The sequence below is a fragment of the Aethalodelphis obliquidens genome, unplaced genomic scaffold, assembly GCF_003676395.1.
Source record: "Aethalodelphis obliquidens isolate GAN/ISIS:26980383/991018 unplaced genomic scaffold, ASM367639v1 scaffold3, whole genome shotgun sequence".
NCBI classification, from domain to species: Eukaryota; Metazoa; Chordata; class Mammalia; order Artiodactyla; family Delphinidae; genus Aethalodelphis; species Aethalodelphis obliquidens.
This window is the reverse complement of record NW_020837947.1, coordinates 148,299-170,703: the sequence shown is the minus strand read 5'-3', so window position 1 is coordinate 170,703 and position 22,405 is coordinate 148,299. Positions and strand designations below refer to the sequence as shown.

Sequence of the window (22,405 nt, the reverse complement as noted above, 5' to 3'; positions counted from 1 at the left end):
TTCCCTGATGGAAGCCTCCAGCTCCCTGGGGCTTGCAGCAGCCCTCCTGAGATAGGTCATATGTAAAGATAGGTTTTGAGATGCATCTTAAATAACTTGATATTATTAATTGAAGTTTGTCAAGTATTTACTTAAAAAATAAGTTAGATTGGTTTCAAAGTTATTCTTCTGTCATAACACTTGGCTACCAAAATGTTCTCTTGGTTGTAGAGAAAAGGGTGGTGTTGTGACCAGAGGAATGGGAATTGTGTATAATCTGAAGCCTGCCTATCTCCCAGCCCAGGGGAGCATGTCCTTAATGGGAACCTTGCTGGCCTTAAAGCAGCTGCAGAAACAAAGTCGAAGCGGTGGCTACCAGAGTCCAAACTCCTTAACGTGAGACGCAGACACCGCACGACCAGGCAAGCGCGTCCTCGCTTCCTCCCCTCCTCCACTGCCGTGGCTGCCCGCCCCGGAGCTCTCATGCCCCGTTCCAGACCGCAAGCCTGCCCACTAAAACTGTGGGCTCCAAAATAGTTAGGGTGGCCGCCGCCGTCACAGCAATGCTAGCAAGGCTCCTCTCTACCTAGCGCTTGCTGTGCTCTGCTGTGTCCTTGGTCAGCCCAGGCTGGAAAGCACCGCCCTCCTCCAGACAGGACAGACACCGAGGCCCATGGTCGAGGTGGACAGCGCGCCAAGGTCCCTTGGCTGGAAAATCCACCCGCTCTGGACCCCCCCGCCGCCTGCCTCCTGCGGGGCCCGGGCTCAGAGCCAGCCTGCCGTCTCCTAACAGCCCACACCGCCCTCCCTGCGCTCTTCCGCCAAACTGCGGCGTCAGGGCCCGGGCTCGCGTGTCCGCACCACCAGTGGCCCATAGCGCCAGCGGGTGAGCCAGCGGGAGCCGAGCGAGGCGTGACCCCGACCTCCACGCACCGCGCGGTTTCCGAGGCAACGGGCGCTGCGCCGGCGCATCGCGCTTCCCGGCGCCTCTGGGGCCCGGCCGCGCAGACCCCGCCCACCGAGTGGGCGGGGCGGTTTCTGGAGCGGAAACGCCCGAGCGGAAGCGGAAGTGCTCGGCGGCTGCGGCGGGCCGAGGGCTGCGTGGGCGCGTCTCCGGCTGTGCTGGCGCATCTCTAGGTAGGGCTGGGCCTGTGGGGCCAGCGCGTCTGGGCCGCTCTCGGTCGTCGCCTCGGCGCGGCGGCTGCGCTCGTGGTTCTGCGCCGTCGCGGTCCCTGGGCCGCGTCTCCCTCACCGCATGTCCCCACAGCCGTGCGCCCTGCCTGCTCCTCCAGGTGCCGCCTTGGCCCGATCCCTCCCCGGAAAGAGGTGTGCAGTTCCGGGTCGCCGTGTGGTCCCTGTCGGCCGTACCCCAGGGAGGCGTCCTCTGACCTTTGCACTTGGCGTCTCCGAACTTGGGCGCCTTCCGCATTGACCCGGCTGTCCTGAGCCGGGGCCCCAGCACCCAGCAAGCACCATGCCCTCTGGGGAATAAAGGCCGGCGGGATGACGCCTAGGTGGCTGAGAAGATGATTTGTCCATGTCGGCCAAGGAGGGGCCAGAAGTTTCTATACAGAAGGGGAGGATTCCAGCTGAGTTTCGAATAAGTGGGAGTTGGGAGGTGCCGAGGGGCAAGAGGCCATTCATTCCTTCAGAGGGAACAGAATGTTCAAGACCTGCAGGTTTGAGACTGCCTGACATATTCTGGGAGAGACAGAGCGCTAGAGCTGGGGATGGCAGGAAACTCGGGGGAATTGGGAACAGGGAAGTGATGTGATCGGATCGGAGTGTTAAGAGTCATCTGGCAGGCGTAGGGATGGTGGTGCTGGGTGACTGCATGTGATAAGAGGGCTTTTGCAGCCGTTTAGGGAAGAAGTTTTAGGACTGAAAATCTGGAATGATAGTGGGGAGAACTTGGAGGTGAGTTTGATGGGGAAAAAGTGAGCTCGTGGTATTTCCAGTGACTTCCACATTTTTGGCTTGAGCGCTTGAGTAGGTAATGCAGAGAATGAGAACCACAGAATGGGGACAGGTCTGCAGCATCCGGTTCCTCACCTGTCGCCTCCCAAATGTATTACGCTCTGGTTCCTCCATGTCTGGTGTCCTCCTCCTGTTTTGTCCTCCATCTCTGTCATTTCTGAATCGTGGCCTCGCATCTTCATGTGCTCTTTGGCCTGCCCACGTTTGGACCTTTCTGTGAGGAGCTACCACCCCTGCACCACCACAGCCTTCACACATTCTCTATGTGTCGATTTCCCCATCACCCCATCTCTGCCATCTCTAAGCTCTGCCGTAGGGGTTTTCCCCCAACCTTGCCATTCCTCTGTCACAGGACTGCAGTGGTGCATTCCTTATAGGTTGTGTTCAAGGAAAGCAGTGAGAACACCTTGGCTGTGTCAGGTCGCACACTACTCATCTCCATGCATACCGTTTCCTGACCACCTTACCTCCCAGTTGTCTTTGTGTAATTTCGAACAGACATGTCTGTTTTCCAGACATGGAAATCTCTAATCACTTCTGGCCCTCTGTTTTCTCGTCTGTGAACTGAGAAGACCGCAGTAGGTGTTGGTTGAGGTCACTTACAGTTTTTACTATTCTGAGGTTCTCCCTACTCCCTGAGCCTGAATCAGTGTCGTTTATGGGGCAGGTCTACTGTAAAGCTAATGAAGTTCAGGCTTCAGGGGCCTCGCTTTCACGGGCCCCTTTCAAGGCGCTGGGAAGGACCTCAGTGGTCTTGTGTTTATAATTGTGTGTCTTTTATTTTTATTTATTTATTTTAAAAAATTTATTTATTTTTGGGCGCGTTGGGTCTTCGTTGCTGCACGCGGGCTTTCTCTAGTTGCAGTGAGCGGGGGCTACTCTTTGTTGCGGTGCGCGGGTTTCTCACTGCAGTGGCTTCTCTTGTTGCAGAGCATGGGCTCTAGGCGCGCGGGCTTCAGTAGTTGTGGCTCGCGGGCTCTACAGAGCAGGCTCAATAGTTGTGGTTCATGGGCTTTGTTGCTCTGCAGCATGTGGGATCTTCCGGGACCAGGGATCAAACCCGTGTCCCCTGCATTGGCAGGCAAATTCTTAACCACTGCGCCACCAGGGAAGTCCCATAATAGTGTATTCTTTTTTAGAAGAGGGACCTCAAATTATATAAGTTTCAGGCCCTACAGTACTTGGATCCCTACTAAACTGGCCATTAGTCATATCCTGCTGTCTTGGTTTTTGTGTTCTTGTCCTTCAGACTTTCCCCTCCCCACCTCCTACTCCTTGTGTGTGCCTCTTATTGAGGCTTAGAGAGAAAATATGAATGAATGGAGCTGGTCAAACTCCTGCTGTAACCTGGCTTTGGTTTGCTCTTGGGTCAGGAAGAGAGGTGTCAGAGATTGGCAACTTAGCACAGTGGGCAGAATCTTTACAGCAGTGCATGTATTTGATTTGCTTGTCTGCTGGGTTGCCATGTCCTTCAAGAAAAGGTTGAAAGTAAGAAGGGAAGTTCACTTAATTGAGATCATAGAAGCAGCTCTTATCTCTATGGAAACTAGAATCATACACTGGAAATTCATTCAGAGGAATTAATTGCATCCTTATTTTATTAGTTTGAAACTGAGGCAACCCTTATGCTATCAGTTACTTTTATAGAGCTTTATAATAAGTGTGAATAACTTTTACATTTTCATTTGCTTTTAGAAGGAAATTTCTGTTTCTTTATAAGGTGTTCTGTTGGAAAAGTCTTCAGAGTTAAAACATGTTATTTAAGGTTTAAATTATTTATATAAATATAATAAGATATTTCTAAAGGATTTTATAGTAGTAGTTTAAAATTTGCCAAATTGAGAGGTAAATCATTATCTTATTTTTACAAATAAGGAAATCAGTGATGTACAAAGAGAGTCAGTGATTTGTCTTCAGTCAGCCAGTAAATCAGGACCATTGCTAGCTAAAAAAGCCAGGTCCTAAGCACCCGTTTCCTTATAAACAAGTGTGGTTCAGAGAAGGAGGAGTCCATTTAAGTCAGCTCTTGTTGTCGAGTGCTTACTATAGCATGCACCGAGTTTATACTTCCACATACCTGTCCATCTGCACGCCCGTGTGCATGCTAGGCTGTAGAAAGTACACAGCAGAGATGGATGCTTTCCCCATCAGTCCTTGAGCCCGAAGAATTAACTCAGTACAGATTCGTGTAAGTTACTGTAAGTCATTTATAATAAAACGGTCTGCAACCAGGACAAGGGGACAGTAACACTTTGAACAGCAGAGTTTGCTGGATAGTTGAGTTTTGGATTTTTGCCCATTAAGCATCAAAATTTCACATTTAGGATGGAAATCTTTCTAAAATAGAGTATTTCCCTGCTTTCTTTTTAAATTTTTTTTTTTAATTTTAAAAACTTTTTTTTTTTTTTTTTTTTGCGGTACACGGGCCTCTCACTGTTGTGGCCTCTCCCGTTGCGGAGCACAGGCTCCGGACGCGCAGGCTCAGCAGCCATGGCTCAGGGGCCCAGCCACTCCGCGGCATGTGGGATCCTCCCGGACCGGGGCATGAACCCGTGTCCCCTGCATCGGCAGGCGGACTCTCAACCACTGCGCCACCAGGGAAGCCCTAAAAACATTTTTTAAATTAAAAAAAAAAAAATTACTTTTAAATGAAAAAATATATATTTTTTTTATTTTTTGGCCACACCACAATAGCTTGCGGGATCTTACCCCAGGCCCCATGCAGTGGAAGCGCGGGGTCCTAACCACTGGAGCCATTCCCTACTTTCTTAATAGAGTGTGCTAAATGTGATATGAACTTTCCCTAATCCCTGTGATATGATCTCAAGTAAACATTTTAAACATAAAATTTGTGATGCAAACAGTGTTAGGGCTCGTTGAGGCACATACAACTGTTTTCCCTGTTATTTGTTTGGAGTTTTTGTGTCTTTCGGCCTCTTTCAGTGTTTTCATCCCTTTGCTTTCCCCAGGTCAGCTGTTAGAGGTTCTGACCCTTGTCAGTGTGTGCGTGCCTACCTCAAATGCTCTTTCCATACTTTTCTTCACTGTGGACGTAGGAGCTAATTGTTAGAACTATGTAGAAGAAGAATTTATAGATGATAAATCAGAGCCTGAGAAGTTGTTTATGAATAAATTGTTTCAGTTTTACTTGTGAATTTTAAAATTTATGTTGGAGTCTTATCCTGAATTCTGGATACATGAGGCATAAGTTTTTGTAGGTGGCAGACATTTTCCTTTTCTATGTTCCTTGACTTGAAGGGGTTTTGTAGCGCTGCAGTCGGGTGCGGAAAGGCCCAAGGTCCAGCCTTCTGGGTTGCTCCTTCAGTCCAGCCTTTCTTTTGGGCCCCTGGGACTGGGAGGACCTTCAGAAAGGAGCGCTCTGGGCTAAGCGCGTGCCCCGCAGGCTGACTCTGCTACGCGAGTTGGTGTTCCGCGCGTGCCGGCAGCAAGTGCAGTGTTGGGGTGGGGGCTCCCCTAGTGAGAGGAACCGGTTTCGGAGGCAGGTGGATTCAAATCCCGGCTTTGCCGTTGCCGTCTGTGACCTCAGGCAGGTGACTGAGCAGCTCACACTGCTGGCTGCCGCCCAGCAGCCGTTCGTTCCTGCCTTCGTCGCTGGCACGTCGCTGGCGTGCCCCACAGTGGAGTCCGAGCAAAACTTGATAGCGTGCCAGTGGGACGAGAGGGGTGTCTGCCGTGGGGCTCGTAGAATAAGCTGCACATATTTAAAGTGTACGGCTTGGTGCGTTTTGACATGTGTTTGCACACCCGCAGGCTTCTTTCCTGACGGACCCTGAGCCTTTGCTCCTTCTTTCAAGGTGCATGTCTTAGGGACTTCGTCTTGCTGGTTGCTGTGCCTACAGCTGCTAGATCTCTGGTATATCGGGGAGGGTGGGGGAGCAGAAGAGCCTCTCTGTACCCTCCTTTGTCTTTTGCAGCAGGAAACAGGGCTCTGCCTCCCTGCAGCGTTGGGGTTCTTCCACATCCACATGAGGGAGGGTGCTGGGCTTTGCGGGGGGGTAGCTGGTTTTCCCCAGTCGGGCCTGCCTCTCTCCCTCCTCCACAGCACAGGCAGGGCAGTGCTTCTAAAATGCGCTTGCTTAAGAGCCCTGAGCAGCACCTGCTTTCCCTTAGGATGAAGTGTGCACGTGTGTGTGGCTGTGCAAACTCTGGTCGCTGCGCCTCTTCGTCTCTCTAGACTCTTCTTCCCTTACTACAGAGGTTCTGGCCAGACTGAGGGGTTTTGTTTTTGTTTTTTTCCCCCATTTTCCACGTTGAAGAACACATTTATAATACAGTAAATAAAGTACAGGTTAAACTACCTAATAGAACAGATATTTTAAGCACCTTAGAAACACTGATTTAATAATTAAAAAGATACCTTATGGACTTAAAAAAGATTCATCCCTTATTCCTCTTGCTTATGCCCCCCCATCCGCCTACTCTCCCCTCTCCCTCTGGCTGTGCCTGCCGGCTCTTCTGCCTCATGTCAGGGCCGCTTGGAATGCCCTTCCTCAGGATGGCCGTCGTGGATCCCAGGTCTGGGTTGGGTCTTCCTGCTGAATATTCTGCACGCCCTCCGCTTTTCTCTGCCCTACAGTAATGCCCAAGTGATCATTGCTTGTTGGAGGCTTTCCTGCTGGAGCATAAGCTGCCAGAAGGCAGGGACCCTGTCTGTCTTAGTCATGGCTCCACGGCTGCTGTAGCGATGACACAGGTAGCTGCTGAATGAGTAAACCTGACTTATGTCTAAATAAAGTTACCTGGTGTCATTGAGGAGAAGTAAGTGTGAATGAGTTACAACTACAGTTAGGCACAAATGACCAATATGTGCTTTTGCGTTGACTCAGCAGTTTCACACCTAAGATTAATCCCAAGGAAATGATCAGAGATGGTGTGTTCAGAGATGTGTATTCACGGATGTGACTGACATTCTTATTTATGGCATACGGCATTGGAAATGAATGTTCAGCAGTAGGGTTAGATAACTCCTATTATGTCTACATGGTGCAGCCATTAAAAGTGACACTGCAGGAGGTTAACATTACGACTTGGGAACATATTCATAATAAACTAAGACACAGAAGTAGATTATAGAAAAGCATGATCCCAATTTTTAGTAACAATGAATAACTAAAAAAACTAGAAATATGTACTCAGATGTTTGTTGTAGTCACCCTTGGAAGGTGAGATTATGAGTAGTTTTTTTCTTTTTGTGCTGCCCTGAATTTTCTGCAAAGAACATGGCTACTTTTTTAATCAGAAAAAAATTTTTATAAATAAGTACGTTCCTGATATTAAAAAGTAATATAGGTTGTAAAAATCATAAATACAGTAAAGCCTGACTAAAATTTATATGGCTTTGTTTTAAATTTTGAGATAATTTAATAATTTTGACTTGTGCTGGGCTTATTTCACTGAACTGTAGCAACTAATGAAAAATGACCAAATTTATAATATAAATAAAATTGCATCACAGCAATTGAGTCTTATAAACCTCATTTTGCATATAAGAAGAATGAAGTAACTTGCTCCAAGATTCACTGCTAGTAAGTGGAGGTTAGAATTTCAACTCAGCTCAGTTTTGTTGTAGAGCCTTCCCTTCTGTCAGCAGTGCTGTGCTGCCCAGCGTTCTGTCTTTTTCCCTAGGACGCAGCCAAGAGGGGTCGAGCTCCCAACTCGGTGCATCTGCCACGCACGGTTTTCTGAATGTTGGCGTCAGTGGTCATGGCCAGACTGTGGTCCGGAAGGCCCTCCAGGGAGGGCACCCTGAGTCTGGAGTCGTGACGGCTGTAGGCTTTCCATTTCCACTTTGAATAAACTTTATTGAGGTTGAAGTTAGTGTTAAAATATCCCTCTGACACTTGTTAAGACAGTGAGAAGGACTCTCTTCAAGACTTGAGTGGTGAGAGAGGTGGGCTCAAGTTCGAACACAGCACAGACACCCGGGGATTGAGAGCCTGCAGCAGAGGGAGGGTCGCTGCGACCGGAGGGCGGGGGAGCAGTTAGATCAGATCTTGAGGCGGGTCACGTGTCAAGGGTGGGGTTACTCAAGCTGACTCAGCAGGAATCTGGCTAAACTTGGTAAGGATGAACTTGCAGCTCAAGGTGGAGGCCTGTCGAGAAGAGGGCCCAGGAGCCTGAGTTTGGTCAGGGAGAGCGTGTCGGCCAGTAGTTCCGCTTGTCCCGTGTGGAGGCCTCTGACAGCAGGGAGAGCAGCCTGGTGCAGCCGCCCGGACCACCTGCGGTGAACCGCAGCCCTGGCTGTGAATTCCAGTGAGCGCTGGGCAGTTGCCGTGTCTCGTGTGCTGGCCTGGGACACATGTTCATCCCTGAATTTTCAGTCCCTGTTCTTACCCTGCTGTGTTGAAAGGGTCCCTGTAAATTCCTCTTTTTAGCTGAGGCTAATGGGGAGGAGAGGAGAGAGCAGACTTCAGATCCTCCACTTAAAGGTGTGAGGGGCCTCATGAGAGGGCCCAGGCCCCGGGCAGCAGGTTACCACTGGGAGAACAATGGTCCAAGAGTCAGACACGGAGCATGGAAAAAGAGGACTGTATGTTCTTCACTGAATCCTGGGACATTGTCCAAGAGATTCTTCCAATATTCAGTTTTCTAACAGAAGGTCCCTCTCTGTTTTACTTTGCTGTTTACTCTTCATGAGAGCTCAAACACTGTGATGTTACACGTTAACTTGTAGATTTTTGTCTTGTAGAGACATTATTTCTGTCTGATAAAGATCTATCCAAAGGTTATGGTTCTATTTCTGGAGGACATTAACCCAATTTCTCTCCAACTTTAAAAAGCTCACTTTGGTCGGCCAGCTCTTCAGATGCGCTCGGAACTGGCTTCCTGTCTTACGGTTTCTTTCATTAATTTATATTTGCATGGGTTATGTCTTTTCACCTTTGAACATTATGCCTTGACACCTTTGGGATGCTGGATGTGGCTCAAGGTGGCCACAACTGCTGGTACTGGTTGCCTACAAACACTGCTCCATGGGGGGCAGGGTGTGTGCCCTGGGCTGTCCATGGGTCCACTGTTGCTGTGTCCAGAGTGACTCTCCATGTGTAGCTTTTGACCCCGTTCTCTCAGTGGCAGATAGGGTGCATATGTGTTTTGCTGCCTCTCTCTTCATTTCTCCAAGTGTTTGTCAGTTGAAAGACTGTGAATAAAGGAGCTTCTGGGCTTCTCCTTCCTCTTCTCTGCAGGCCTCATTTACTGGTAACCCAGTACATTGGGATTGGTCTGGATGTAAGGAGAACAGAGCCATTGCTAGGAGCGAGGCCTCCTCCCGTGTCACACACTCTAGCTGTACTTGTGCACCTGCTGCTCTTTCCTAAAATCTCCTGCACTGATGCTTTGTTTCCCAGACCAGTTTGTCAGCTACTCAAGGGCAGACTCTACTCTGTACTCTTTGCCCACAGTTGGAGTCTATAAACTTGTTGATTCCTGATTTCTCTTTATACACTTGCCCTTTGATGCCTTTATCCATTTATTCGTTCACAAGTGCTTGCCAGGCCCTCATGTGCCTGATACTGTGCTGGGTGTTAGGGATCTGACAGGGTGACATCTTCTGCCCTGAGGCCCACGTTAATGCACGTGACTCCCAGACTGTATTTTGGGCAGTGGGACTCCTACCTAGTGAGACATAACTTTTGTTTTCCAGGCAACAGTTATCTAGATAATGACAATTTCCTGTGTAATTTGCAGGTAGAATAAATGAAATTTTATATACGTGTGTGTATATATACGTATAATTTTACAATATATATATTGTATAATCATATTATATGTATTTGCAGTCATCTTAAAAACTACCTTTAGAGTATATGTTGTTAGCAATAAAAGGCGTAAAAAAACAGAAGAAAGTTGTTTAAAAAGGTAATATCCAGATTTCTCTTTTTAAGCATCTCCTTTCACACCACACTGACTGCATTGATGGTGGGCTAACACTGCATTAATGCTTTGAAGAGCCGCAGTGCCGGAAGGCATCCTCTAATGCCCAAGTCCCCAAACCTTTGCCTATCCAAAATTGTCTTTGTGAATGCCATAGAAGAGCACATTGTAACATAACATTCCTGAGGTAATTTGTGATTCAAACTGTGAGAAATTGGCAGTGTGAAAGACAGGAAAAACCAGTACATGTTTAAAAAATAGTGAGCTTTTCACTACTGGGGTAAGCAAGGAGGAAAAACATTTGAATAAAATCAAAGCAGAGGCTGAGCCCGACTTCTTGCAAAATAAAGAGGAGAGTGTTTCAAGAAACTCAGTGTTGTCACTTGCAGTTTTAGTAGAAAAATGCTTGAAACAAAAATGTCTTTTTATCGGTGAGGGAAGGCAGCCAACGCAAATGTGGCAGAGCTGCTGCACAAATGGGCCCACGTCTGTGAGGGGTGGGAGTGAAGGCGGTGCCGGTGCTTTGCCCTCCTGGCTCCATCTCCACGTGGGCTTGGTGGGAGGGTCCTCAGCACCCGCAGGAGAGCTCGGGGAAAGAAGCAGGTCTCCTCTCGCAGTATAGAAAGAGTCCGCCTCCCGCTGGGTAAGATCTACCTTGGATCCACTCGTCGTCCACAGACCTTGCCTTTTTTTTTTTAAATCCATTTCGGTATTTTGTACAGTCTGACATTGTGTTCTGAAACATATCCCCTTTCCACACCAGGCCCGGAGGGCCCGACTGGAGAGCTGCATTATGGCTGAGATAATCATGTTATGAAGTCCATCTCCTGCTTCAGAAACACACCTTCCAAGATGAACCCACTGCTAGTAATAGGTCTCCAGTGGTTTGGGGTATATGGATCCATTATGTGTAACAACTTAATGAGCAAGGCCTCACTCAATTTCAACTTAAATGTGTGCTATTTGTGTCCACTCAGTTTTTAGATATTCTTTATTATTAATGGCTATTAAACAGATGACTCCAAATTCTCTTAGGGGCAAGGGTCCATTAACAGGCAGCAAATTCTTAAAAGATAATCCACGAGGGGGCCTTTTCCCAGCCTAGTAATTTATTTACTGAAATAGGGCTTACAGATTTTTACCCGCCAGGGTTGTTTTGAAGAGTGGAGACGTGTGCTTTGAGTGCCCAGCGCTGTCTGGCAGGAAGTGGGCACAGACAGGAGCTGTTACTGCCGTGCGTGGGCAGCGTGGGGCTGCTGCCCTCAGTCCCCAGCCTGGGAGAGGCACCATTTGCTCTTGTGCTGCTGTTTGCATAGTAAGGATATTTTTGTTTTGTTTTATCAGAGGACCGGAAGCCCTGATGAAAAGAATAGGCCGTTAAGATAAAAGATGTCTGACCACTGATGTATGTTACTGGCTATATTACATCTTTTGTTATGCGTAAGGACATCATACTTATTACATAAAGGACTCTGCTTAGATTTTTTCCAGATTGTGAATTCTGATCCTTTGAACTATTTTGTGTGTTTTTACATTTTAGAATGGGCAGTTTTCCATCCAAAGTCAGTCAGTCACCACCTCAAATGTTGCTGCATTTGGCCTAGTGAATATTCATGTAGTTTCCTTTTTAACACCTTTATTGAGATGCACTTGATGCACAGGAAACTGCACATATGTACAGCGTATGATTCGAGAGGTTGAGCATGCGTTCACCCGTGACACCATCCCCGAATGTGTCCATCACCCTGTCTCCTGCCCCACTGCAGACGACCACAGGGCTCTTGCCACTGCGGGCAGCTCAGCTCTCAGTGGGCTGGGCTTTTACATAAGTGGGACCGTGCAGTGTGCGCTCCTTGGTCCAGCTTTCACTCAGCAGAATTACTTTGAGAAACATCAGTGTTGCACGTATCAATTTTACATTTTATGTTTTCAAAATTAACTTCTGTTTGAGCTCCTAGATGGGCAGTATTACTTCTTTGAAATTGTTAACCTGTTTTCGAACTTTGTTGAGAAATCTCTTGAGTAATAGTCTTAGTGACAATCTTAAAAGAGTGCTGCCCTGTGCTGTCCTGGTGGAAGTCCGACTCAGCACCTTACTCGCAGGCGCAGCCCCACGGGTGTGTCCGGGGAAGCCTCTTCAGGCTCCTGACCAGCGTGACGTGCTCTGTGTCGTGCTGGAGACAGAGAGTGAATGTTAAATATTGTCTGTGTTTGCTCTGAAAGGCGCCATATGTCTGGTGATAACGCCATAAGTACTCATTTCTTTTCCTTTCCAGATCCTTTCCAGGAGGTCAGTTATGGGTGTGAGAGGCTTACAGGGATTTGTGAGAAGTAGCTGCCCACATATATGTATGGTAGTAAATTTCAAAGAGCTGGCAGAGCACCACCGAAGCAGGCATCCTGGAGGGACTCCTACCATTGTGGTCGATGCCATGTGTTGCCTCAGATACTGGTACACGCCGGACTCTTGGATCTGTGGTGGCCAGTGGCGGGAATACTTCTCTTCTTTGCGAGAATTTGTGAAAACTTTTACAGCTGTTGGCATCAAGTTGGTATTCTTCTTTGATGGCATGGTGGAGCAGTCCAAGAGAGATGAGTGGGTGAAACGAAGACTCAAGAACAACAGGGAGATAGCCAAGATCTTCCATTATATCAAGTCCCACAGGGAGCAGCCTGGCAGAAACATGTTCTTCATCCCCTCAGGGCTGGCCATATTTACTCAGTTTGCTTTGAAGGCCCTGGGTCAGGAAACTCTGTGTTCGTTACAGGAGGCCGACTATGAGGTGGCTTCCTATGGCCTCCAGAACAACTGTCTTGGGATTCTTGGAGAAGACACTGACTATTTAATTTATGACACCTGTCCCTACTTTTCCATCAGTGAGCTCTCCCTGGACAGTCTGGACACCATCATGCTGTGCCGAGAGAAGCTCTGTCAGAGCCTGGGTCTCAGCCTGTCTGACCTTCCTCTTCTGGCCTGCCTGCTTGGCAACGACATCATCCCAGAAGGCATGTTCGAAAGCTTTCGTTACAAGTGCTTGTCTTCTTATACCTCTGTGAAAGAGAACTTTGACAAAAAAGGTAACATTATCTTAGCTGTAGCGGACCACATATCTAAAGTTCTTCGGTTGCATCAAGGTGAGAAGAAGCTGGAAGAGATGTTACCTTTGGGGCCAAACAAAGCTCTTTTTTATAAAGGAGTGGCATCATATCTTTTGCCAGGACAGAAGTCTCCATGGTTTTTCCAAAAACCTAAAGGCGTAGTAACTTTGGACAAGCAGGTACTGTCCATGAGTTCAGATCCTAAATCCAAGCAAGAAGTTCCCGTGTGTACAGACCCTGAATCCAAGCAGGAAGTTCCCATGTGTACAGACCCTGAATCCAAGCAAGAAGTCCTTTTGTATACACACCCTGAATCCAAACAAGAGGTTCCCGTGTACACAGACCCTGAATCCAAACAAGAAGTCCCCATGTGTACAGACCCTGAACCCAAGCAAGAATTTCCCTTATGTACACACCCTGAATCCAGGCAAGAAGTTCTCTTATGCACACATCCTGAATCCAAGCGCAAATTACCTGTAGATACGGACCCTGAATTTAACCTAGAAGCACCCCTGTGTACAAACCCTGAAATTAAACAAGAAGATCTTGTAAATATGGGGCCTGAAGTCAAGCCACAAATAACTATGGTTTCGGATCCTGAGATCTTGAAGGTATGTAGATGTGTCCACCCAGATCTAACGTCATGATGGAAAGTGTACCCATTGATAGATTTGACAGTGAGTATTTATTGACTGCCTGCAGTGGTTAAGACACTGGGGCGGGGGGTGGGGGTGGCAGGCACAGGACAGAACCCTTGGAGTTTAGCTAGGAAGTAAGATACAATACATGTGAAAACCCACATTATAAACTCTGTCTCACGTTGTTACATCACTGTTACAGAGAGAGTGCTCGAAATTTGAAAGAGAGTAATCACTGTGGGTTAAGTACAGAGAGAAGCTCCCAGAGGAGGGATAACTGAAGCCAGGCCTTCATGGGGCTGAGATTTGTTGTGAACAGGTGAAGATGGGGTCTGCGGGAGCGCTGGAGGGGTGGCCTGTAGACTCTCCCCTCAGGCACAGTTCTGGGACAGGTAGCAGAGGCATGCGGTTTGAAGGGCTAAGTAAGGAGAAAACAGTTGCAAAAGATAGACTGCGGCCAGATTGTGGATTTTGGTACATGCCATGCTGGGAATTTGGACGTAGTCCTGAAGGTAATATAGAGCCTTGATGGTTTTTGAAGGAGAGCCACTGTTTATTAACTGCTTGCTGCATGGAGGATCTGTCTACGTGCAGCGCGTGTATTTTAGCTCATTGAATCCTCTCGTTCTCCTTGGGTTACAGAGAAGGTGCATGTCCACATGAATGCCCTGAGGCATCTCAGCAAGTGCAGAACCAGACATGACCACAACCTTCCATTGTTCTGGCATTGACTGTCACCATCTTGCACAAGTTAAAAACCTGGGAACCATCTCTCCCATTTTTCGTAACCAGTCTCTCCCAAGTCTTGGTACTTTGATCTGCTCGGTGGACCCTACCACCCTAGGCCAAAATATCGCTCGTGTGAATGACTGCAGTCATCTCTGAGCGCTCTCCCGAAACAGCCTTCTGCCCCTTCCAGTCCATTTGTCATGCTGCACACAGAAATAAAACCCTTATTTGCATTCCGTAGCTCTTAGGAGGGAAACAGTAACCGGAACGAGGCTGGCAGCCATCACCCAGGCACTGCCTGCAGCTCCACCTTTGTCTGCCCCTCGGCTGCTTGCAGCCTCGCATGTGCTCTTCGCCCTCCGGGACGGCTCTCCTGCCCCCTTCTGCTAGTCGATGCCTGCTCGGCTTTTCCACCACACACGCAGAGAAGCCCCCTGGCTGCCCACCCTGTGTGTGTGTGCCTGACGTTTGCAGCGCATGCCCCTGGAATGTCGTGTTTGGTTCCTGTCTTTCCTGCTAGGTGGGGCGGTTCTGTGAGGGCAGGACCTTGTTTGTTCTTGTCATTGCCAAGCCCCTTGTCCTGTCCTGCTGTCTGTCTGGTAGGGGCTGCTAGTTCAGTCTCAGAGGGGATGTTCTCTGTCTCTTGTATCTTTAGGTTTTCTCTGGTGACTTCTTCCCTCCCTCCTGTACAACTGCAGGGGTTCTCCTGTCCGAAAGGTCTTTCCCCTCTTTCTCTGTTACATATATTGTAGCAGAGGAGCTAAGAGGTAGAAGGTGATACATGTTTTAAGAGAGTTGCAGGTGAAAAAGTGTTAAGAAGTTAAGAAATTTATTCTACTGGGAAGCACTCTTAACTGCTTTTTAGAGGAAAAAGAATGTGGGGTGGACGTTGGAGGAAGGTTAGAAGTGGACCTCCACGTGGAGGTGCTGCCAGGCAGTGGGACATGAGTAGAACATGACAGCACGGGGACAGGTGGGCCTCAGCAGAGAATGAGGAGTCGTCTGATGAGGAAGAAGGAGAAGAGCATGGAGGAAGGACAGAGAACTAAACCTGGGCTCGACTTGCATGTGTTCAGTTTGGTCGCGCAGGTGGCTCTCCAATGACACATCTCTTTGTAGTTGTTCATGGTTCCCAGAAGGCGTTCCTCACTGAGTCTCCTTCGGTCATCGCACAGCTCTGTCGCTAGACGCGTGGGTGAGGACATAGGTGTGAAAGTGACATGGTCTGCAGTAGTCACACGACTAGCACTTGGCAGACCCTGACGTTGAACCCAAGCCTTTGACGCTTTCCAAGATCACCGCTGCCTTCCCTGCTGGTCTAGAAGTTCATTGGCGCTTAGAGAGGTGACACAGTCGTGGTCGGTAGTGTAGAAGCAGGAGAATGGAGGAGTGTGTAAGGGAACCCCCCTGCTCTGAGTCTTCATTCGAGAGGCGGCAGTGTCTGCGTCTCAGCCAGCCCAGGACTCTGACTGAGCGATCACCTGCCACATCCACAGTGCCATTCCAGGCCCTCTCTGCTCACTCTCCTTTGCTCTGGCCCCTGCCAGTCCCCGACTTCCGCTCTGGTCTCCCGTCTGTGTACACCTTGCACCTGTCCCGTCTGGGCTCCTCGTCACGCCCCCTGGCTCATCCGCCACACCCACCCCATACCCACCTGGGCTTCCGCTGTGCTCATGGGCGTCCTGGCCGTCTCACCCAGTCTCCTGCAAGGGGAGTGCGGACAGGTTGGGTCTGACTGCCAAGGGTAGCACGTGTGTGCTGAAAGAGCTCAGGACTTAGTTCTTACACTCTTTAAGGAGGCATTGGCTATCAAGCAGATCTTTGTTTTTTGAAACATTCGGTATACTGCAGAGAATGGCTATTGGCACGTAGGAGGGTTGGGTGGCCTCAGAGAGCTGCGGTCTCCCAGGGGCCTGGGGGAGTTCAGATTACAGGGATTTGGGGAGCAATTTGGAGGCAAAAAAGGCAGGAGCTGGGGATGGGGTTGCTCTTTCAGGAAGTTTGGCAGAAAGAGCCTGGGATGGGAAGAGGCCGGCAGAATCTGGTAGGCCTGTCTGCTGGTTGCGGGGCGGGGGCCGGGGGGGGGGGGGGGGTAAGGGCAGATAGTGTGCTGTTCCCGTGACACTCGCATTTACTGAGCTTAGTGATACCTTTGAAAACAATTTTGAAGTTTCTTAAGTTTCCCTTAATTTTTTCTTAAAAATTTTTTTGCAATGGAGTCTTCCAGCCCTGTCAATAGGTAACCAAAATTCAAATGTGTGCATTTTGACCACACATAGTCACCCTGGAAATCCTTAGGTGCAAAGTTGCTGAATGCAGCAATTACCTGAGTACATACCCACAACCACTGCTGTTTCCTCCAGAGTTACACACTGTTGGATAAACTGAATTCTTGCTTTAGAATATTCAGGTTAGGTGCATATGTTAAAGTTTTTCCAAGTGTGGAATGCTATATAATATCTACAGTTAAGGGCAGAGATAAAAAGATACTGAGGTGATGAGCTAATTAATGAATTAATATTATGCTTGTAGAGAACTTCTCTGAAAACCCTGTGTATACCCAGAAAAGAATGTTACATCTCAAATTCTGTAGAGTTGCCAAAATTGAAGATTTCTTAGTAGAGTGAATATAATTTATTATAGCTATATACATAAATTTGTCAAAATACTAACTCTTCTGAAATAAAAAAAGAGTGAGAAATGGAAAAGGGAATAGGAGAATAAATTAGAAGGTATTCTGCCTTAAAAGGATCATGAAATATCTAACCATATTGTTTCTGATAGATTCTGTATCAAAAGGGCTGTTACAGAGAAATAGGTTACTTCTAATCATCTTTGATTGGTTAGAGCATCAAGTAATAACTCTTTTGGAATCCTTGCTGACCTTAAAGTTGCTAGCTTGTCTGCCATCCTGATTTAAAGAAATTTTAGCCATGAGATAGACACTCGAGTATGTCCAGCCTGAGACCAGTACTTACCACCTACTGGCCATGCACTATGTGCCAGCCTCGTATATTAACACATTTAATCCTCAAGATAGTTCTGTGAGGTCAGCACCTTTGTTAAACCTGTTTTACATATGAAGGAAGTGAGGAGTTAAAGGGATTAGGACTCAAGTCTACAATAATGAATGGGCGTGACTGAGCTGCTTCACGTGTATGAGTAACAACGGGACACTGACACACAGAGGTTTTGATGTTCCAGGTTATTGGCAACACATTTTAAGGGCCATTAGTGGTAGGCTGGATTTAAATTCTGAAGAGTAATCTAGATGAATTTATTCCTGCAGTAATAAGAATGTTTTTGCAGGAACATGAAACCTGTATGGAGGATATTATAGGCCGTCTGATCTTAACTACTCATTGAATGAGAAAGTGGTATCCATTTAAATCATCCATCTCGTCACCTACCATGTGCTGCCACTGTGCTGCATTCGAAGTAGAAAGAAATGAGTGCCCAGTGCATAGTTTCTGCTCAATAAAAAATCCCTGAACAGTTGAATGAACGTGATGCAGTTTCTAATCCCAGGGAGTTTATGGTTTAATAGGAGAGGTAAGGCCAGGTAACCAGTGTAGGGTAAATGTGAGTTTGAGCCCATCAGGCCAGGGGTAGGTGAGTTCCTGCTCAAAGAGGATGACAGGGTTATGGAGAGATGACGCTGTAGGGGACCCTTAAAGGAGCAGAGACTGGGAAGTGGCTGGTTGGGAAGGGCTGAAAGAGGTCAGTTTTCCGGAGCACAGGGAGGGTTCTTGCAGAACTTTGGAGGTTGGGCCCCAGAGAGTCCACGAAGGGCAATGGTGTACGTGGGAAAGGAGATGGAGGCCTCCGCGGGGCCTCCCTTGAGTCTCAGGCTGAAGTATCTGTGGTAGCCGGCCAGATGCTTTGAGGAGGCATTGACTGGGCCTCTGTTTCCAGGAAGGCAGAGTATCGCTGGGATGAAGGGTGGCTTGGAGAGAGGAGAGACTGGTGGGGGCGGCTGGAGCCCTGGGTAGCATCTCTCCGTCAGGTGGACAGGATGATGAATGACGGCAGGAGGAAGTACGACAAGTCTGGTAGGTGATTGGAAATTGGAGGAGGAGCAAGAGGAGTAATAGAAAGCTTTGAGCCAGAAGCCCAAAGGAAAGGAGGCACAGAGGCCAGCTTGACGTCATGAGTTTGAGTGACAGTTACTCTATTTCTGAGCCCTCAGAGACGTTGGATTTCCTATTAAAGGCCACTGTTTTGTTTTCAGCGAGAAACCAGTTGCATTTAAATTTCCGGCAGGTCGCCAGAGCACATCACGTCCAGGCAGAGAGCTACCTGGTGTACAACGTCATGAGCAGCGGGGAGGTCGAATGCAGCAACAGTCTGGAGGATGCGATGGACCAAGCTCTGCCCAGCCAGGCCTTCGTCTACCGCCCAGTGCGGCAGCGGGTGTACTCCCTCTTGCTGGGGGATGGCGAAGGTGAGTCATGGTCTCGCAGTGACTGTGCTCGTGAACCTGAATTCTGAGAACTGGCCAGACAAAGTAGAGTGCATTCTTTCAGGACTTGGGGTTTATTTCTCTGTGAAATCTGTAATGTAGAATGCCACTCGCATCTGTGCAGAATAAAGGGTAAGTGCCTTGGGACGTCTGTATCTAATTAGCAAGCATTTGACCAGTATTCATTAAAAGAGAAGTGCATTGTTTCTGTAAAATGTCGAGGTTTTTTTTTTTTTCCCGCCGCACAGCATATGGGATCTTATTTCCCCAACCAGCGATCGAACCCACGCCCCCTGCATTGGAAGTACAGAGTCTTAGCCACTGGACCACCAGGGAAGTCTCTAAAATGTTGTATTTTTATGCCTTAAAAGGATTCGTCCTTTTTAAAAAATGTGAAAACCCTTTCCTCCTGTAGGAGTGTAGGGTGTGTTTATTATTAGAAGACAGCGTCTAGTTACTCTCCCTCAAAATGTGAGTTTCGTAAAATGATTGTATATAATCATCATATTTTAAAATATAAACAAAATTTTCCTTTGGAGTTTTTGTAATTAAGTTTATGTTTTTCCATCTGTATTTCAATTTCACAGTAGGAACAAGAGGATAAGGAGAGGACTGTCCCTGGCTAGGCCAGTAAAATTGAGAGGACCTTTAACACCAGGAATAAAATTAATCAGACCCTGTAACCCTCTGTTAGGAACAGTCTGGGGAAATTGGGAGTGTCGGAGAGCGCTCTGTAGCACAGACTAGTGATGCTTAATGCATGCAGTTACCTCCGTGCAAGGCCTTGCTGACCTGAGGCAGGCTGCTGGAACATCATGGTCTGATCGGATGGTGCTGGGGTGAGAAACAGAGTCTGGCACACTACTGTCAGGGCAAGGACTGAAGCAGAAAAGTCCTGGTGAAAGGATGTCTGTGGCCCATTTGCCTAAACTCCATTATCTCCAAACCTACCAACATTACTATTAATATTATTCCAGAAAGGAAACATTTACATAATCTAAAGGTGGTGATAGAATCATCAGATTGAAGTGTTGTGATTATTCTTTTTTTGGGCAGAGGGAGTGGCAGGTCCTTTGTACCCAGATTTTATTAGATTCCCAGCACCACCCATTATGTGCTGCCTTCTCCCATAGGTGCTGTGAGAGTTCAGACACTGATGTGGCCTAAGGAGGACATGAGAAAGATGTTTAAGCTGATTTGAAGACAGAAACAGAAGAACCTATGTAAACTTTGAAACCAAATATTATTGAAATAATTTTTCTATTTTTCTTATGTGGTTCTCTGCCCATATACTCTTTCTTAATATGAATGATGGCACATTGACTCCAATGATTAAAGAAAAGATATCTTCATCATGAAAAAATTTCATGTTATAGAATAATATTTGCCTAGAATTATTTTTAGAGTATTTTGTTAAATGAGGTTAAAATATATAAACTTCATAACTTAAATTTCCTACTTTGTTAATGCAATTTATTGACAGCCATAGAGATCACTTTATTAGATAACCACAATAACAGGAAAATTACTCAGATTGACCTTACCTTCACAACTGACCTTCACTCTCCTTTTTTCTTTCTCAACTTTTTGGCTTTCTACATGAAGTCTACATTGTTAGGATGTAACATAAAAAGCTGCTGTTGCAGGTTTATTTATGATGAATATAATAAAGCGTATTCTATGCTGTTTGCTTGGCTTGGCTTACTATTGCACATGCACCTAAAAGAGATGTCTTTTCTGCAGTGGAGCGTGGTATTCTATAAAATGCCAGTATTGCGAAGAGGGCTATGAGAGCCTTCCACCGACTTTCTGTCAGCTTGTTCATAGTTTTTAAGAAAAGAGTGTTGAAATCTCCAGATACTGTTGTGGATGTTTTTATTTATTCCCTTCATTCTGTTAGTTTTTACTTCAGATGTTTTTGAGGTTCTGTTATTAGTGAATGTACATAGAGGATTGTATGTTTCTTAATGAATTGGCTCCTTTAACATTATGAGATTTCCCTTTTTTAGAAAATCTGATCATATTCCCTATGTTGAAGCTGGCTTTGTCTGATACTAGTATACACACCCCACTTTTCTTATGACTATGGTGTATCTTCTTTCTGTCCTTTTACTTTTAAACTATTTCTTTATATTGAAAGTATGTCTCTTTTAAGCAGCATATACAGTCTTTCAATCTCTGTCTTTTAATTGGACTGTTTAGGCCATTTATACTTAATGTACTTATTGACAGTACATGTAATGTCTTCATGGGTTTAAGTCTTCATTTTGCTCTTTGCTCTGTTCTTTTTTCCCTTATTTTCTCCTTTTCTGACTTCTTTTGGATCAATTGAGTAATTTTTAGTATTTTGTTTTGTATTGGCTTATTATTGGACTTGGATTATTAGATTTACCTGTTTTTGTTTGCTTGTTTTTTTAGCAGTTTTTATAAGGTTTATAATATATGTCTTTAACGTGTCACAATTTGACTTCCGTATCATATCACGTAATGTGTATTGTAAAAACCTTACAACAGTGTACTTGCATTCTCCCTGCTATTCTGTATATTTTTAAAGCTTCTAAAATGATTATATATTCAAGGGAGTTGCAAAAAATAGCTCATAGGGTTTCATGTACCCTTCACCCAGCTTCCCCAAAGATGACATCTTATAAAATAAAGTACAATATCAAAGCCAGGAATTTGACATTGGTACAGTACTATTAACTAGATCATAGACATTATTCACTTTTCAGCATTTTGTCCACCCATTCATTTGGTATGTGTATAGTTCTATGCAGTTTTATCCCATGTCAAGGTACAGGAATGGTCCATCACCAGGAATGGAACTCTCTCATGCTGCCCCTTTGTACCCTGCCCTCTGTCCCTGTCCCCTGGTGACCACTAGTCTGTCCTCCAACTCAACATTTTGGTCATTTTGAGAATGTCACATAAGTGGAAACATAGTAGGTAACCTTTTGAGATTATGTATATGTTTTAAATCCCATAACACACAATTCTTATTTTTATTTTAAACCATGGGTTGGCAAACTTTTTTGTGAAGGACCAGATGATAATAAATATTTTAGGCTTTGAGGGCCCCACAGTCTGTAACAACTGCTGAGCCCTGCTGAGCCAAGTGCCATGGACCTACATCCAGAAGGGTGTGGCTGTGCCAGTGAAGCTTTGTCTAGTTTTCCCATGTCACAAAATTTGAATTTTATGTCATCGGTCTGTGTCACAGAAAATTCTTCTTTTGATAATTTTCCAGGCATTTAAAACAATATGAAAAGCATTATTAGCTTTCAGACTGTATAAAAGCAAGCAAGCCAGATTTGGCCTATGAGCCAAGTTTTCCAACCCTTCCTTTGAACAGTCAGTTGTTTTTTTGTTTTTTTTTAAGAATAATTTATTTTTTTGGCTACGTTCGTCTTTGTTGCTGCATGCAGGCTTTCTGTAGTTGTGGCGAGCTGGGGCTACTCTTTGTTGCAGTGTGCGGGCTTCTTCTTGCATCGCGGTGGCTTCTTTTGTTGTGGAGCACGGGCTCTAGGCCTTGCGGGTTTCAGCAGTTGTGGCACATGGGCTCAGTAGTTGTGGCTTACAAGCTCAGTAGTTGTGGCTCGCAGGCTCTAGAGCTCAGGCTCAGTAGTCG

At 46.5% G+C, this 22,405-nt stretch overlaps 1 protein-coding gene across 15 annotated transcripts in view; it reads left to right on the top strand.

Moving 5' to 3' along the window:
* Positions 1–1,017: 1,017 nt before the first annotated feature.
* Positions 1,018–22,405, top strand: part of FAM120B (family with sequence similarity 120 member B) — a 66,919-nt gene continuing 45,531 nt past the window's right edge. For 5 of the 15 annotated variants that reach the window (XR_003427554.1, XR_003427553.1, XM_027080730.1 and 2 more), the window contains exons 1-3: positions 1,348–1,658; positions 12,126–13,559; positions 18,579–18,759. Coding sequence is in view for 13 of the 15 variants with exons in the window: in XM_027080730.1 (XP_026936531.1) it covers positions 12,147–13,559; positions 18,579–18,759 (1,594 nt within the window). In the remaining 2 variants the exon portion in view is untranslated. Of the gene's footprint in view, positions 1,117–1,345; positions 1,897–12,125; positions 13,560–18,578; positions 18,760–22,405 lie in introns of those variants that run through there. The other 10 variants (XM_027080775.1, XM_027080785.1, XM_027080759.1 and 7 more) reach the window with 9 other exon arrangements.